The 17,172-nt window shown below is 44.9% G+C and overlaps 1 protein-coding gene across 10 annotated transcripts in view; it reads left to right on the top strand.

Moving 5' to 3' along the window:
• NUTF2 (nuclear transport factor 2) overlaps nucleotides 1–17,172 on the top strand; it is a 57,911-nt gene that overhangs the window by 17,883 nt on the left and 22,856 nt on the right. For 8 of the 10 annotated variants that reach the window (XM_078785383.1, XM_078785386.1, XM_078785379.1 and 5 more), the window contains one exon: nucleotides 2,157–2,222. In XM_078785383.1, coding sequence (XP_078641509.1) covers nucleotides 2,157–2,222 — 66 coding nt within the window. Of the gene's footprint in view, nucleotides 1–2,156; nucleotides 3,228–17,172 lie in introns of those variants that run through there. The other 2 variants (XM_068126960.2, XM_068126961.2) reach the window with 1 other exon arrangement.

Below are 17,172 nucleotides of genomic sequence, written 5' to 3'. Positions count from 1 at the left end.
AAGAAAATGCACGATCAATAAACTATATTCCTAAATGGAGCGCTACCCCACAGACCCAAATACAGACCAAGGATAAGATAATTGGAAAATAAATATATGTTCTTTGTGTGGCACTTACCTCAAATCGGCTGGGGTGTCTCGTCAGGATCGTCTGAGGCCTTGGTGTCCTTGCGCACGAAACACTCTCGTTTGTGCGAATGAGGCCTCCTGCGCGAAGCGAAAGAGCTTGGCGTTCAACTCGCTCTTCCAGCCGTGCTTGTCCACACAATCTCTGCATGGGAACCGCAGCTCTCCATCCGTAGTTCCCCTCCTCACGACCACTCGCAAGATGTCCTCCTCACGACCACGAGCAAGATCTCGGAACACGGCCATTCGCGATGAATCCTCTTTGCGCAAGAGTGCAAAATGCGACCGTTCACCAACAAGGTCCTTACCCAAGAGATAAGAGAAAATGTCGGCACACGACCATTCACCACCAGTTCCAAAACGAGAAGGGCGAGAGGACGTCGATACTGAGAGAGATAAAATGCAACCATTCGCTATGGGATCCAGAATCAGAAGAAACGAGAAGAGAAGATGTCCACCGCTTCAACTCTTTTGTACGCGCGGCTCTGACGTCATCCGTGCCTACTTCACCAATCCCATAGTCCCTCTTACCAGTCCTCTACAACAACAACAACAATGACAACAACATGCATTTTGAGACCATTTTCCCTGCTAGAGCGGGGGTTAGCCTTGCGGTCCCCATGACGATCTTCTCCATTTTCCCCTATTTTCTGCATCTCTCCTTGTTAACCCCCTTGCCCGCATTTCTTCTTCCACCATCTTTAGCCAAGTCTTTCTCGGTCTTCCGCGCATTCATTTCCATCACTCTTCTCACCCAGTCACTTTCATCCTTCCTCAACACATGACCAAACCATCTCAACCTGTTCCTCTTCACAGCATCAATCACAGGCTCTATTCCCATCATCTTTCGCAATTCATCATTTGTCTTCCTCTCTCTCAACGATACTCCGCAGTCCTCTGTGCCAATCAAATCCCGGTCCAATCACTATCACTGCTCTTTGAGGCGTGGCTTCATGGAGCTTTTGTGTCTCTGCGCTCACCAAGTCAGTGTTATCCACAGTAATGCTTCATGCCTGGTTTCCGGTTGGTTTTTAATTAGTGTGTTTAATGGGTGATTTCTTACTAGGTGTCTGTAGTGCAGTCGTAAGGAACATAGGAAAATATTACAGAGGCAATTACATACAGGGGATTAATTACCCATAATCCCTCGCTAATTAACAAGCCCCCCCCCCCTCTGATGGGGACGAAGATACAAGCTTACCTGACATCCGGTCTACACAACCTTCCTACTTATGATACATCGAGGGTTCTTCTTCTTCACGACAGTCGGAGCTCACTAATCTATACACACTAATCTATACACTACCTGAACAAAGGTATCCCTACCCCCCACAAACATAACAATACATACATACATACACACTGTGACACACACAACCCCGTTTACCACATCCATGCATGCATACATACATACACACTGTGGCACACACAATCCCGTTTACCACATGCATGCATGCATACATACACACATACACACACATACATACATACATACATACATACATACATACATACATACACACTGTGACACACACAACTCTGTTTCCCACGTGGACAGGCTTATCAAATTGTTAATGATTTCTGCATTACCCAACGATTGGGGATCCCTCGGGGACACCGACAGAGCCATGTGACCCTTCGCTTACAACACTTATCATTGATGGGTAGCACCTTGCACTGTGGGCTTTTTGTCGTGTTGTTGCAAAATGTACATAATTATCCGCCTATCGTGTGTCTGCCTTTGTGCCAAACTCTGATTTGCTTTGGTGTAGAATGACGGGAAAGCTTGAGATTGAGGTTCATAATGACAAGAGAACAATTGATTTAAAACTGTAATGTTTTCATCAGCTTGTTTTTAATGCTGTTGTGCTTGTAAAGGTGAGGAGCACATCGAGAGTGGCTTTTCTATTGAACAGTTTACCACTGAAATAACATCACATCATGATGCTGCTTTATGTTAAGCACGTCAGTGAATTGAAGCTCATCTGACTCTTTACTTTATTCCTTCCACTCCCCCCTACCCTTTCAAGGCCGACGACGATCAAATTATTGGATTTCACCAGACATTTATTCTTAAAAGCATCGATGAATCCTGGGTTTGTACAAACGATATCTTCAGGCTGGCTCTTTATAACTTCAGTTGAAGTGTTGCAGTGCCAACTACCATGGTGTTCCCGTCTCGCCTCTCCTCGTGCTACTCATACCCATTACCGAGGAAAATGACACTCGCTTTAACACTTCAACATCCCTCTCTAACTGCAGCGGTACATTAAGGTTCACATTTTCACCTTCATTTTTGTGCTGTATCGTCCCTCATACTTCCTCCACCTCCTCCTCCTCGCTCAGGTTGCCATCTTCTTTCACCCCAAATAATCTTTGTCTAGACCAGTTATTCACTCCTACAGTACACATGAAAGACAATAAATTGTTTGTGGCAGTTTAAAAATGGAAAAACAAGTGCAAGGTATACAAGATTCAGTATTTTTGCCAGATTTTTTTGCCAGATAAAACTGTTTAACATATTGGCGATGGGTGTATGAAGATGCTTTGAAACGCAGTGTTCGGGAACTCGACCTTGCATGCTATTTTGTGGAAGGCTTGGCTGATGCAGTTTCCTCTAGCACCACTTTGCTTGTTTGTAGGCTGTGCATGTCCAGAGGGTGGTTTGGAATACAGTTTGTGGTTATCCCTCTGTAACTAGAAGACACTTGGGCCTGCGTTTTGATCCAGTTAATTGAACCATGAAGGCGTAATCGACACACATTGAGGACATGTTCGGTTAATAGTTTTGTTTCATTTTTTTTTTTTGCTTTTGGAGACCATTTTCCATTTTACTTTCTTGTTGGATTTCGTCTCGACATATGACCATAAACCTCTGTCGTTGGTGTTTTGGATTTACTGCTGAGCTCCAGGATTGTTGTGGCCAGTTTAACCACACTTTTCCACTCGCCTCAATATTCTGCTGGGAGGAGATGGAGTGTTTACAAAATGTGCGCTCATTTTAAGCAATGGAGCCAGGAAACCAATTGACGTGCAGGCTTTGTGTTTAGATGATGATGAAATCGCTTGCAGTGGGATATTCAATACAGGCTTTATTCTCACTCTTGAGTTATTTTGTTTGTTGCTCAAAATAGACCGGGGTCTGCTTGTGATTGCTTGTTGGCTTGTTTGTGCTTTCGTGCTTTGTGGTCAAGATAACCTTTTGTTTTCAGAGTCAGTGAATCGGAGAGCCTTCAGCACGCTATTCTTCAAACCACTTTCCATCTTGCATAATCGGAGTCATTTGAGACTCTTCGCCCGTTTTGGGGTTTAAAAAGAAACTTAATTCCTCTCAAAAACCATTGCAAAGTGAGTGGGAACATGTGAAGTAAACTAGAACGGTGTTTGGTAGAGAGTATACCTCCGCCAGACTGAACAGTTTGTTTATATCCCACTGATAGGTCAGAATTGGATCTTGACCTGAACCAAAAGATAATCGGCTTGTTTGTGTCACTTACCCAACTCATCCACCAAGTTTTGTCACAAGTCGTTCACAACTTTTTGAAATATCATGCTATATTTTATTTTTAGCCCTATTACTCAATGGTGAAGAATCACTTTAAAATTTCAAAAAGTCTCATGTCCGGATCCAAATTCCAATCTTCACCAAATTGAATCAATTCTTCCTTGTCACGTACACAACCTGTCCACCAAGTTTGCGTCCAAATCCGTCCATAAATATTTGAGATATTGTGCAAAATATCTTTTTTTTTTGCCCTATCTCTCTCAATGGTGAAGAATCACTTTAAAAATTAATGGATTCGGATCTTCACCAAAATCTAATCATTTCATCCTTGTCGCGCACACACAACCTGCCCACTGAACTTCATCCGAATCCATCTCCAACTTTTTGAGATATCCTGTTCACAGACAGACAGGGGTGAAAACATAATGCCTAAGTCACACATAGGCGGATATTTTGGCGACTACTGGCGACTGCCGGCGATCAAGATTTTTCGGCGACGACTGGCGATTTCGGGCGGTCAAATATGGTCAGGCGGCAGTATGGCGACTGCAGGCGGCCACATTGCGACTGCATTGCGACGACGCCCCGAGTGGGATGGCGACTGTTGAAGATCGACGACGACTGCATTGCGGATGCACGGCGGCAGCGTGGCGACAGTCTGGCGGCTAGATTACGACCGATGGCGGATCACGGCGACTGCATTGGGGCCGGGTGGCGGTTTACTCCGACGTCCGCAAGACTGCAATAAGACCGCCGGCGATTGGAGACGATTCACACAACTTTTTAAATCTTTATTTCTCTATTTTACATTTCACTTTATTCATTTCAATGATGTATGACATGAAGCATAAAGATGTTTGATGTGCAATAACAAATAACAAAGATGTATCATTGTAATGTAATAATCAAACTTTTCTGCAGGGAGAGAGAATGAAAAGAAAGTCCAACACATTATTTCCACTGGTCCCAAGTCCAAACAATAAAGCCATATCCTTGTCGGCACCACATGACCTCACTCCACGGGGACCCTCACACCATACTGTCTTGTCATGGAATGGAGCCGGCAGGGGAGTTGTAGTAGGTCTTGAGGTAGTTCCTCTGGTCCTTGGCTACACGGGTGTGCACGTTCCCTCTAACCCCCCCTTCTTCAATGTCGGCCAGCTGCGTACCTTCCCTCCAGGAGCCTGGGATGACGTTGTGATCATTGTCTTCATGGTCCATCACCTCGTTCTGCTGAGCTGGATAATGCAGGCGCATAAGGTTGTGGAGACAAACGGTGGCCAGGATGATAGTATCGATTGTCTCTGGTGTCTGGGCCATGCTTGTGAGTATACAGCGGAACCGGTTGGATAGGATCCCAAAAGCGTTTTCCACGATGCGCCTTGCTCTAGACAAGCGGTAGTTGAAGATCCTTTCCTGGTGGTCCAAGTTCCTCCTGCCATATGGCGTCATCATCCAGGTCTTCAGCGCAAAGGCCGCATCGCTGATTATGAAGTACGGCATGTCTCGGGCATCATGAGGCAGAGGGTCTGGTTCTGGCAAGCCGATGGCGTGATCTTCAACAGCCAACTTCAGATCGCACTGATTCCAGATCTGGGCATCTGATGATGATCCGTTCACTCCCATGTTCACCCAGATGAACTGGTAGTTGGCATCAACCAGCCCCATCAGGATTATGGAGTAGAACTTCTTGTAGTTGAAAAAAACGGACCCAGACTTCTTTGGTGCTTTGGTGCTTTGATGCGGATGTGTTTGCCATCGAGTGCTCCTAGGGCATGGTGCATCTGCCACCTCAGTCCAAATTGCTCAGCTACTGTTTTCCACTCTTCTGGTGTAGAGGGAGTGTTGACGACCTCCTCCAGGTATTCATCGACGATGGCCTGGCAGACATCCCGTACAATGAGGCCGATGGTGTTGTGGGCCACTCGGAAGTTGTACTGCAGGGACATGTAGCTATCCCCTGTCGCAAAGTACCTCAGGGTGATTGCCAGTCTCAGACCTGGTTCTATTGGTTCACGCCAAAATGTGAGCTGCTTGGCGATTCGAGGACCGAGACGCTCTAGCAGCTCATCAAACAGGGCTGGCTCCATCCTGGTGAAGTTCTTGTAGCCCTGCACGTCTTCGCCCCTGAGCTCTACCATGAGCTGCTCATACTGCCCTAGAGCTGGTCGTCGCAGGAGCCACGGCCTCACCCAATGTCTTCGCTCCCCCCGTTGTCCTCTTTCTTGATGCTGCTCCTCAGCGTGAGCCAGCAGTAGGTCATTCGCAGCAATATCTTGGTCCAGTGCTGCCAAGTCATTCAGAAGAACCAGCTTCATCCTATGTTCATCATCCATGATAGATGTTGGTAGAGAGACCCTTGGTAGACCTTGACCATACTGCAGTGAGCTGAAATGTCCACCCCTATTTATACCTGGCCTGAAAATCGTGGTATGTCGTAATGCAGTCGCCAGGCAGTCGTATCTTTGTCGCTAATGGCCGTAACTCGGCCGCCACTAGTCCTACTGCTGTCGTCGTCAGTCTCCCATAGCCGCAGGGGAGACGTGGTAGTTCTTCTGTAGTCGATATGCAGCCGCAACAGTGTCGGCCCGTAGTCGGGAAGATGCCGCAGGAAGGCCGTATGGCATTCGCATCTCTGCCGTGCTAGCTGGTGGGGCGATTGCGGAAGACTATGAGCGACTGGGTTGCGGCCGCTTTACGCTCTTATTACGGATACCGACGACAGCATGGCGGTTCCATCATGACAGAATGGCGGATTTTTTTCGAATGCGACTGAGCGCGCCATTTTAAAACATTTAAAAATATATTTGGCCCCTTTGCGGCTCTTGCCGACTGCAGCCGACCTGGGGAGGATAACCACGACTACAGGCGACCGTCCATTACGGTTTCATTACGATTGTCGGCGGGTGGTGGCGATTTTTCCAGTCGCCAGTAGTCGCCGACAAATCCGCCTATGTGTGACTTAGGCATAACCTCCATCAACCTTGGGTGGCAGAGGTAATAAGTTGTAAATTGAAATGTAGTCGAGCTCTTTTCTCTCAGGTGATTATTCAGTGGCGCTTTGAATGATTTCAAATAAATTAAGGGGTAAACACTTGCCTATGTGTAAAGCTACAGAGGACATCTAGCAGGGTTGGTTCATCCGTCAGTATGTATGCACTACCTAGTTGCTTGTCTGCCTCATTTATGGGATATGGCTATGCCACAGATGTGTGCCCACTGTAGATTAGAGCAGGAATTTAGAATTGGGCTGGGGTCCCAGCCTTTAAAAAAGGTCTTCAGGGTCCACCAGGAAACACTAGTACATGAGACGGCCAGATTGATGTCCCCTCTGAAGGACGGTGTACTCGGACCCAACGTGCTACGTGCGAAGCATGGCCATGATTATCGTTTTTATGTTTAAAATGGGAATGAAACCCAGACCATGAAGCCCAAAGGAGAGTGAGCTATCCCTACTTTCAGCAGCGTGTTGATGACGAATAGGATGATCGAGGCATCTTCGGAAAGTTTGCAGCACCAAGGCTAATAAATTGGGTAGGACCAGCATCAAAACGACACTTGCATTTAGTTTAGCAGTTCAAATAAACTTGAACAAAGGTATCCTGACATCATTCTTACCTTACGAGGGCACAGATTCTGCTCAGAATTGTAATTGATGTACTGGTAGAGGGGCTTGGATCAGGAAGCTTCAGTACCTTGATGAGGGAGGAGAGGTAATGTCTTTTTACTTCAATGATTACTCAGTATTTTTACCTGTCGCTTTGCTGACCGATTTAATCAAAAGACATGTTGTACTTCACAAATATATATATATATATATATATTGTTACGATTTTTAGAACCTTCACTTGTAAAATAATAAGCCTTGTAAATAATTCCCTGTAAATATCCCCATCTTCCAAAGGTCAAAGGTCGCACCCTAGCTCGTCCATTTTGCAACACGTAGGACACCATAGAACCTTCTTCAGTTATCTCATTAGTATGTGTTTCAGGTAAGGATCTGTTTCCAATAGTGTGACTATGCGTTGCATTAATTTAATAAGATAGGCCCTATTCGCCTCTTTGCCAGCCGCTCTCTCCAAGCTACGCCAGTATGCGCCCCTACAGTCGGGGCTTGTCCCTCCCAATTCTATTACGCGCCTTTTGTTAGCAGCGTTCGCTGCCTCGCTGAGCTTCCGCCCAAGCGCCGCCATTGAACACGCGGTCGGCTCGAGGAAAGATGGGGCAGAGCCACGAGAAGAGGTGTGGCCTCGTCCACGAGCCATCGAGGGCGGGACCGGTGAGCCCTCGCAAACCTATCAGGGGTGAGGTGGGATGGCCTGGTAGGGCGGGCCATACTTCTTTTTTTTTTGGAAATCAATCGAGAGGGGTGTTCATATTACGTATTTTGGTGTGTCGAACACAAATCTGAGGTTTTTAAAAATTCTGATAACCCTAACCTACATCAATTTGCAGTTGATTATTATTACATTTTTGATTATTTTGCTATTCTTCTGGAAAAAAGAGACGTTTTTTATTTTGAAGTTGGGGCTTTTATTTTGGTAACTTCCTGTTGGGACGGCAGTTGTAGCCATCTTGTTGCTGAAAGCTCGATGTTGAGGAGGTTGGCAATCCTTATCCATCCGTCTTCTCTTTTCTTATGGCATTGCCAGTAAGTACGTTTTTGATTAGGAACCTGAGGAACAAATAGATAATAATTTTAGATGTAAATTACCTTGTTTTATATTATATTTGTTAATTGATTTGTGTACTTACCTATTGCTAGCCTGAGTTACATGTGAAGGAAAATAGTGACCTGTGAAGTGAATATTTTGATGGTTTTCTGTAATACCTGTGTAATACCTTAATATCTGTCTGTAGTGGATACTTACCTGTGTATTATTGTTTTTATTTCAGTGTGAACTACTAAAAATGGCTCAAGTCAGAACAAGGATGAAAGCAAGTTCTCATTTAAGTAATCTTGTTGGCACTGGGCAGGAGCTGTTGGTGTCTGAACTGCCAACTGTGAGGGATATCCTGAGGTATGGCATTTACTTGAGGGAGCAAAGTGAAGATGACAGGAGGAACTACCCAGTGGACCATCTCGTGTCTGACATCTACCCTGGTCTGATTTGTCAGTGGAGCAAAGCTAATGCTCTTTTCAAGCCTCCTGTTATCAATGAAAAGGTGACCATCATGTCCAAGCTCAAGGAGGTCTGGAATCAGGCAGTGAAGTTTTCTCTTGGGAAGGGCAAACTTGATGCCAAAGAGAGGTTCATTGTCAAGTTAGACAAGTTATTTGATATTTTGACTTGCAAGTGTCAGATTACCAGTTGTGAGGGGGGAGGCTGTGAGGCCGGTGAGGGTTGTGTGATCCAAGCCCACATTAACTGTTCCTGCAGCAGAGAGAAAATGATTCCTGTGAAAGATCTTGCCTACATCAAGGGACAGAAAGAGAAGGTTGGAAGTAAAGGACCCCACCAAATGGGGAGCCCTGATCTGCCAGAGCACAAGAGACAGGTGAGGACATTGGAAAGGCAGGAAAAGAAAAAGAATGCAGAGAAAAGGAGCAAGGAGGAAAATGCTGGAGCAGCAGAGAAGGCAGCCAGGAAGGATGTTGAGAGATTTTTGTCAGATGGTGATGAGGATCTGGAATTGGAGAGAAGTGGTGCTGAAGATGAGTTTGTCACTGAAGTTGAGCTCTTCCCTGAAACTGACACTGAGCCTGCAGCTTCAGCAAAGGTCCAGAAAAACTATGATGAGATTCCAAGCATTGCCCTTGCTAGTGTAAGGTATGGCATAGGGCTGAGGCCAACTGCAGCGATAGCAACTGCAGCTCTGATTGATGCAGGAATCATCACAAGACAATACAAGTAAAGTGATTGATAAGAACAAGGTCAATAGAGCACAGGAGAAGTTGATGACAGAGCTGGGGGAAGAGTTTGATGAGAAGTGCAGGGAGGAGGGGGGGATCTCCTGCATCCTCTTTGATGGGCGAATTGACCTGACCAATGTGATGATGGAAGCTGAGGGCAGTGACCAATCTTTTCCTGCAAAGATCAAGGAAGAACACTATAGTGTTGTTAGTGAGCCTGGTAGCTACTATCTGTTCCACTTTACCCCAGAGAAAGCAACTAAAGAGGAGTCACATGCGGAGCAGATTGCTAAGGTCCTGTTTGCCTGGCTGAAAGAGAGGGGTTTTGATAAGACCTTGTGGGCCATTGGAGGAGACTCAACAAATGTCAACACTGGTGTGAAAGCTGGAGTAATGCGGAAGCTGGAGCTGCACCTGGGGAGAAAGCTGGTCTGGTTGGTGTGCAACCTGCACACTGGTGAACTTCCCCTGCACCATCTCATTGTTCACCTTGATGGCCCTACTCTGTCAGACAACACATTTTCCCGGGCCAATAGGAAAGCTCCTTGCTTCTGCTACAGACTTGGATATCAATCCAAACTTCACCCGGATCTTTGTTGGCCCTCCACTGATAAAGCTGTCTGACAAGGCCATTGAAGATCTCTCAACTGATCAACACTATGGCTATAAAATTGTCTGTGCAATCAGTGATGGAGTGCTTCCTGCAAGGCTGGCTCTAGTGGAGATTGGACCAGTAAACCACAGCCGCTGGCTCACCACAGCGAACAGACTTCTCAGGCTCTGGGTGTCAAAGCATGGACTGAAAGGAAAGAACCGGAAGAATCTGCAATTAATTGTGGAATTCATCATTGGAGTGTATTATCCATGTTGGTTCAACGTGAAAGTCAAGCACTCCAGGATCGAAGGGCCTAGGCACATCTTTTTTCAGCTGGACTGCCTCAAGTCCCAGAGGAAGGAGGTGTTGGACCTTGTGATGCCGACTGTGAGAAGATCTGCTTGGTATGCCCACAGTGAAGCCATCCTCCAAACACTGCTGTGCTCTGAGGATCAGAAGGAGAGGACTGAGGGGGTGGAGAGAATCCTGGCCATCAGGGGAGAGGGGGACCCAGACACTCAGCTGGGGGACTCCTCTGTCAGGACCATAAAGACACCTGACATCAACTGTGATGCTTCCAGCATTGGTAACTTGATCAGCTGGTCAGAAGGTGTGTCAGAGCCACCTCTCACCTGCTCCCTAAGCACCTCGGAGGTGAAGAACTTCATCAACACCCCCATGGAGGTGCTCAACTGGCCTTGCCACACACAAAGCATTGAGAGGGTTGTTAAAATGGTGACTGGGGTGACTGCTAAGTATTTCTCACAGGAAAAGAGGGATGGAGGCATCAGGGCTCAGGAGACCAGCAGGAGGCTGATGTCCAAGAATGAGTCAAAGCAGGACTTGTGCAACCTGGTAAAGTTCAAGAAGTAAGGAGATTGATCTTTGTAATTGTATCCAGTGATATACATGCAGTTCACCTGTTAATAAATATGTACATTTGATTTGGCTGTGTCAGTGTCAATATGAATTATTTCCCTTATATCTTTTAATATCTTATAAAGGGGTTCGAAAGGGTAAAATTGGCAATTTAGAAATACAAATTGATGTAGGTTAGAGTTATCCTATCCAAAAAATAAACTCATATTTGAATTCCCCATAAAAAAACATAATATAGACACCCCTCATGTTAGGATTTCCTTCAGATTCATTTTGGCACCTGAGTATGACCCGCCCTAATGGCCTGGTAAGGGCGTGGCTGGAGCTTCCAGGGGGTTCGCTGGGTTGCCCATATAAACGCGGACGAAAAGCCCTCTGAAGGACCGCGAGGGAGCTCGACTATTGAAAGGACTTACGCAACAGCGCTCATGTGAAAGGACTGCGCGAGGGGATGGCTGAAGGCGCGTATGAACATTGAGAGAGAGAGGCAGCAGGCGCACATTACGTACGCAGCATCCCAGTCCCCTGCTATATCTAAAAGGTCCGGGCGTGCGCCAACGCCACGCGAAGCTGCCGGCCGTTCTTTGCCGCGGTACGAGTCAACACCCAGAGCCGGACTCGAGTGAACCTGGAGCCGGACCTCGACGCCTGCCATCTGCCTGGACCTTCTCTTCCTTCCTACCACTACCCTTTCGTGTAAGTCCGTTTGTGTTGTCCTGGGCGTGATAAGTAAGACTGTATAAGCTTGCCCCAGTGTCCTTTTGCTCGTCTTGTACATGCCCTCCTTTCGTTTCCTCTTCGGGTTTTTGTACGTAGTTAATAAATTATATTTGTTCTTCCTTACCTTTTGGTTTCCTCTCAGCCGATCTCAGCCGAGCCTCTCAGCCGTCTTCGTGTTTTATCCATTGAGTACCTGTGGCATGATTAGAACCGCTCAGAATCGGGTTAGTCTTTTTGTTAACAGCCCGAGTTGCAGCTCGCTTCGCTCGGCGTATCCATTAACGCTGCGGCTTGGGTGGAAATTATCTCCTCGCTTACGGTCGGTACTAGTAAGCAGGTATTTGGGACTTCATTGACCAATGACCCTGGCTACTACCGACCGGAAGTGACGTCATAGTTTCCAGGATCGGAGACGGCCAGCTTAAAGGACAAGGGGACTAACCCCCCCTTGGTAACGGGAGTGCCGTACCCTGGATCCGCGACAATATATATATATATACAGTATACACTTATATATATATATATATATATATATATATATATATATATATATATCCACGATATCCATTTTTCCGTTCTCCAACCTATAGCTTTGTCTTTAAAAAAACTCAACGTTTCAGCCAGCAACCCAGCGTGCGCTGAGCCTCCACTAGCCTTCATCAAGAGAAGTTCCCTTGTTCACCTCCTCCCAGATATACCTGGGGGGAGGGGTGGGCCTATTCAATCAACCAATCACAAAGCTGTGTTGCGAGACCTCGTGACCATAGACCCATGCTCGGCTTATGTTGCAAGTGTTTTGTGTGTGTTTGAGCGGTGTATTGTGTTTTGTTGTCCGTGTTGCCTGTGTCGGCTATGTCCCACTTTGTCTTTGTCCTCCTCCCAGCATATGGTCGGTAAGATCGGTGTCTCTCTGGTGTATTTATGCATGAGAGGTCCGTATGCCTGTGGTAACGCCACAGTCTCCTCTGTCAATGGTGCCCTCGTTTGGCCAGTGTGCCAGGCCTCCAGTATTCGCCTCCTGGCCCGGTTCGGGGATGCCGCCAGCACGTTCACATTGTCCCTTAGAGGAATATGGCCCGCCCTTATTCCATGCTTGGCGATAGCAGATCTTTTTGGGTGATTACACTCCAAGGCCTTGTGGTGTTCATTAATGCGCTGGCCTAAGGTTCTTCCAGTCTCGCCTATGTATTCTCCACCACAGTCACATGGAATGGTGTATACCACACCTGTGCAATCATTCTTTAGTCTTTTGTCTTTGACCTTGGTCAGTGCACGTCGCAAGGTGTATATAGGTTGGTAGTTAACCCTCAACCCGACCGGTCTCAAAATCCTGCCAATCCTTTGAGATACCCGTGGCACAAATGGTAGCACGCAGAAGCCCTTAGGTGGTTCCTGTGGCACGTCCTGGATTCTTGGAGCTGCCAGTACCATTTCATTTTTCGGGCAGAGGTGGTCTGGGTAGCCATTGGCTTTCAATACCCATTTGAGATGCTTGATCTCTCTCCTTTTGCCCTTCAAGGTGGATGGCATATTCCTTGCCCTTTTTACGAGTGTATTCACCACAACTCTTTTATGGTGCAGTGAATGGGAAGACGTCTTGTGTTGTGTTGTCTTGTCACTGAACTACTTTCTCAAACTTTTGTGAAATCGTACCAAACTTCTGGTATGCACATATCTCTCCCGTCGGTATGTCCTAAGGGTATTTGTTTTGAAAAAATTTCCCATTTAAAAAATTTTTTTTTAGGGAATTTCTTTTTTTTCAACTTAAGTTTTCAACTTCAATTGTTTATAAAATGTGATATCACGTATATTACAAATACATTTGTGCAAAATAATTGTTTGAATTATGATTGGTTTAAACCATGACAAAACGGCAACTCGGGGACAGTCATTTATCTTTATATCTACACATCTGGGCAGTGTCTGTGTTGTCACTTAACGACTCCCTCAAACTTTTGTTTCCATGGTTGTGAAGTGTTTTTAATAACGTTGTGGTGGTTTTGAATCACGTGGTTGTGAGGTATTTTGAATTATGTGGTGGTGAGGTGTTTTTAAATGACGTGGTGGTGAGGTGTTTTTAAATCACATGGTGGTGAGGTGTTTTTAAATCACATGGTGGTGAGGTGTTTTGAATTACGTGGTGGTGAGGTATTTATAATTACGTGGTGGTGAGTTGTTTTTAATTATGTGGTGGTGAGGTGTTTTTAAATGACGTGGTGGTGAGGTGTTTTTAATTTCGTGGCTGTGAGGTGTTTTTATTACGTGTTTTATGGCTGTGAGGTGTTTTTAATTTCGTGGGTGGTGAGGTGTTTATATTACGTGTTTTATGGCTGAGGTGTTTTTAATTTTGTGGTGGTGAGGTGTTTTTACTATGTGTTTTATGGCTGTGAGGTGTTTTTAATTTTGTGGTGGTGTGTTTTTATTACGTGTTTCATGGCTGTGAGGTGTTTTTATTGCGTGTTTTATGGCTGTGAGTTTTTTTTTTTTTTTTTTTTAATGGCTGTGAGGTGTTTTTTATTTTGTGGTGGTGAGGTATTTTTATGATGTGTTTATGGCTGTGAGGTGTTTTTATTACGTGTTTGATGGCTGTGAGGTGTTTTCAATTTCGTGGTGGTGAGGTGTTTTGAATTACGTGGTGGTGAGGTGTTTTGAATTACTTGGTGGTGAGGTGTTTTGAATTACGTGGTGGTGAGGTGTAATCGTCCCAAACTTCCAGTCTGCACCAACCCCTCCCCTATGTGTGTGCTGAGGGGTTCTTTCTTGAAAAAAACAAAAACATTCAACCTCGATCTTCAACCTAAATTGCCTATAAATGGTGAGGTGTTTTGAATTACTTGGTGGTGAGGTGTTTTGAATTACGTGGTGGTGAGGTGTAATCGTCCCAAACTTCCAGTCTGCACCAACCCCTCCCCTATGTGTGTGCTGAGGGGTTCTTTCTTGAAAAAAACAAAAACATTCAACCTCGATCTTCAACCTAAATTGCCTATAAAAATGTAATATCACAAACACAACAAATACATTTGTGCAAAGTAATTGTTGTACACCGCACCTTTCCTATGCCATCTCCAGGCATTGCAAATCGTCATTGCCGGGCACCGAAGGGGGCTCGGCAGTGACGCATGCTGAAAGAGAGAACTCAGTTTACACTCTGGTTGTTTTCTTGCTTTCTTGTTTTCTTGTTTGTCCGGGTGATATCTCAGCCATCCTTTGAGCTAGGAAGCTGAAATTTCGGCACAATAGTGAGCAAGTCCTTTGTCAAAAACGGTATTCTTTGTTTTTTTATTAATCAATTAATTGAGGAGTTATTTAATTATTAGCGATTAATTAAGTACTTATTTAATTAATCAAATTTCCTTTCTCTTCTGACCATTAACTCAGGCACCTTTTGAGTTAGGAAGCTGATATTTGGACATGCCAATGACCAGGTGATTTGGCTGCAAGGGCTATTTTTGATTTATGAATTAATCAATTATTCGATTAATGACCACAATTTTTTTTTTAACTTACAGATTCTGATGAAATGGTGGTGGTTTATGTGGTCTATGACCGAATTGATTAATATATAATTTAACTTTTTAATGATTATTATTTATTTATTTTCATTATTAATCATTTATTTATTTTCTTTCTCATTTGGCCAATATCTCAGGCACCTTTTGAGCTCGGAAGCTAATATTTGGACATGAGTGACCAAGTGATGTGGCTATCAAGGATATTTTTGATTTATTGATTAATCAATTGATCGATTAATTATTTAATTATTCGATTAATTACTAAAAAATAAAATAAAATTCAGTTACAGATTCTGATGAAATGGTGGTGGTTTATGTGTTCTGTGACCGAATTGATTAAAATTTTTAATCATTATTATTTATTTATTTTCATTATTAATCATTTATTTATTTTCTTTCTCATTGATGTGGCTATCAAGTGATGTGGCTATCAAGGGTATTTTTGATTTTTTGATTAATCTTTTAATCGATTAATTATTTATTGATTAATTGATTAATTATTTATTGATTAATCAATTAATTATTTAATTTTTTATTAATGACTTATTTAATTAAATTTCTAAAAGATACATCTTCGGATGAAGCACTAGTGGTTTAGTTATGCTATTAGCCAATTGATTAAGAAAATATTTTGTGATAATCTTTTAATTGATTTTAATTACACAATTAATCAATCAATTAGTGTGCACCTTTCTCTCCCAATGCAGCCTCTATGAGCTGCACTGCGGTATTACCGGGCGCCGGAGGCGCACCGGCAATGCCGCGCTGTAGGATATTTAATTATTTGGCATGGGGGCGGTGTACTTTGAATGTATCTGTACTTGTTTATATTATGATTGGTGTAAATCATGACAACACAGCAACTCAGGTACAGTCATTAGCCTCAGCTAAAATAAGCCCGTTCCTCAGTAACGACGCTTTGTGAGGCGAGCGGTTTTGTTCGCCGCACACAGAAGATGCAAGATGCAAGCAGCAAGTGCCACTTTGAGTGTGTTGTTGTTTTTCTCCCCTCCAATCTTCTCTTCCAAAAGTACAGGTCCTGGGTCATAGAATTGTAAATATACGTGCATGCAAATATAAGAATGTGCCCACCGGCTATGAGTTTAGTTTGAAATTCCAAAAATACTCAGGTAGTTGTGGGTGTGAAACTGTTAGATCGCTGCTCAACGCAATAGGAGGGCATATCTAGTGCTAAAAATGTCGCACACATGGGTCAGAGTAAATGCTAGAGGGAATTACACCTATGTGTCACATTTAAAAGTAATGGTAATTTTGCATGCCAGGCTCTACCGGTCGTTCCACTGTTGGGGTCGACTCGGGACGAGTCTGGTGAGAGAGGGGTGTAGTGTTGCGGTTTTGAAAATAAAGGATGACCCCCCTCGTAGGTAGACGCACCATAACATGTAGCCTCGCTGTCGTATAGTTATCTTAGTAAATGTAAGCGTAGTCTCCTTTCCTGTGTTCGTTTTGCGTTGAGCAGGCCAGTGAGTAGGCCTCAATTGGGCTAGCATGCCATGTGCTCGGCCTGAACAAGTCTGGCAAGGCCGAAGGGAGGAGCTGCAGGGGGGAGTGGCCGGTAAGCCGCGAGCCGCCAATCGGAGCTCGAGGGGAGTGGCTCACCACGGCGAGGAGAGGTGGGGCTTGGAACATTCGAGTAAGACTCTAGGGCGGGGCCATAAAACCCTGCCACTAGCCCCCTGCGTGAGAATGCACGAAGACGAGAGTTGAGTCGGGGTATCAGAGATGTCGGAGAGAGAACCACAACAGACAAGAACGCGTCAGAATCGCCCAGCTCCTGAATGAGTCGGAGTGCTTGTAACTGCTTGAACTGCTTGCAATAGTCTTGTTGTACACGGACATTCCCCGTGCCCTGCGCTCTGCGGCTGTATTAATCGCGCTTGTGAAGACGACCCGTTCCGGGCCACAGACGCATGATCTCCTCCTGCCTGCATTTCCCTGCATACGTGCCGTGACCACCAGA

Source organism: Myxine glutinosa, chromosome 10 (assembly GCF_964187855.1).
Source record: "Myxine glutinosa chromosome 10, kmMyxGlut1.1, whole genome shotgun sequence".
Lineage (NCBI taxonomy): Eukaryota > Metazoa > Chordata > Myxini > Myxiniformes > Myxinidae > Myxine > Myxine glutinosa.
Note: the sequence above shows the minus strand (reverse complement) of the source record. Positions and strands in the feature narration are given on the sequence as shown.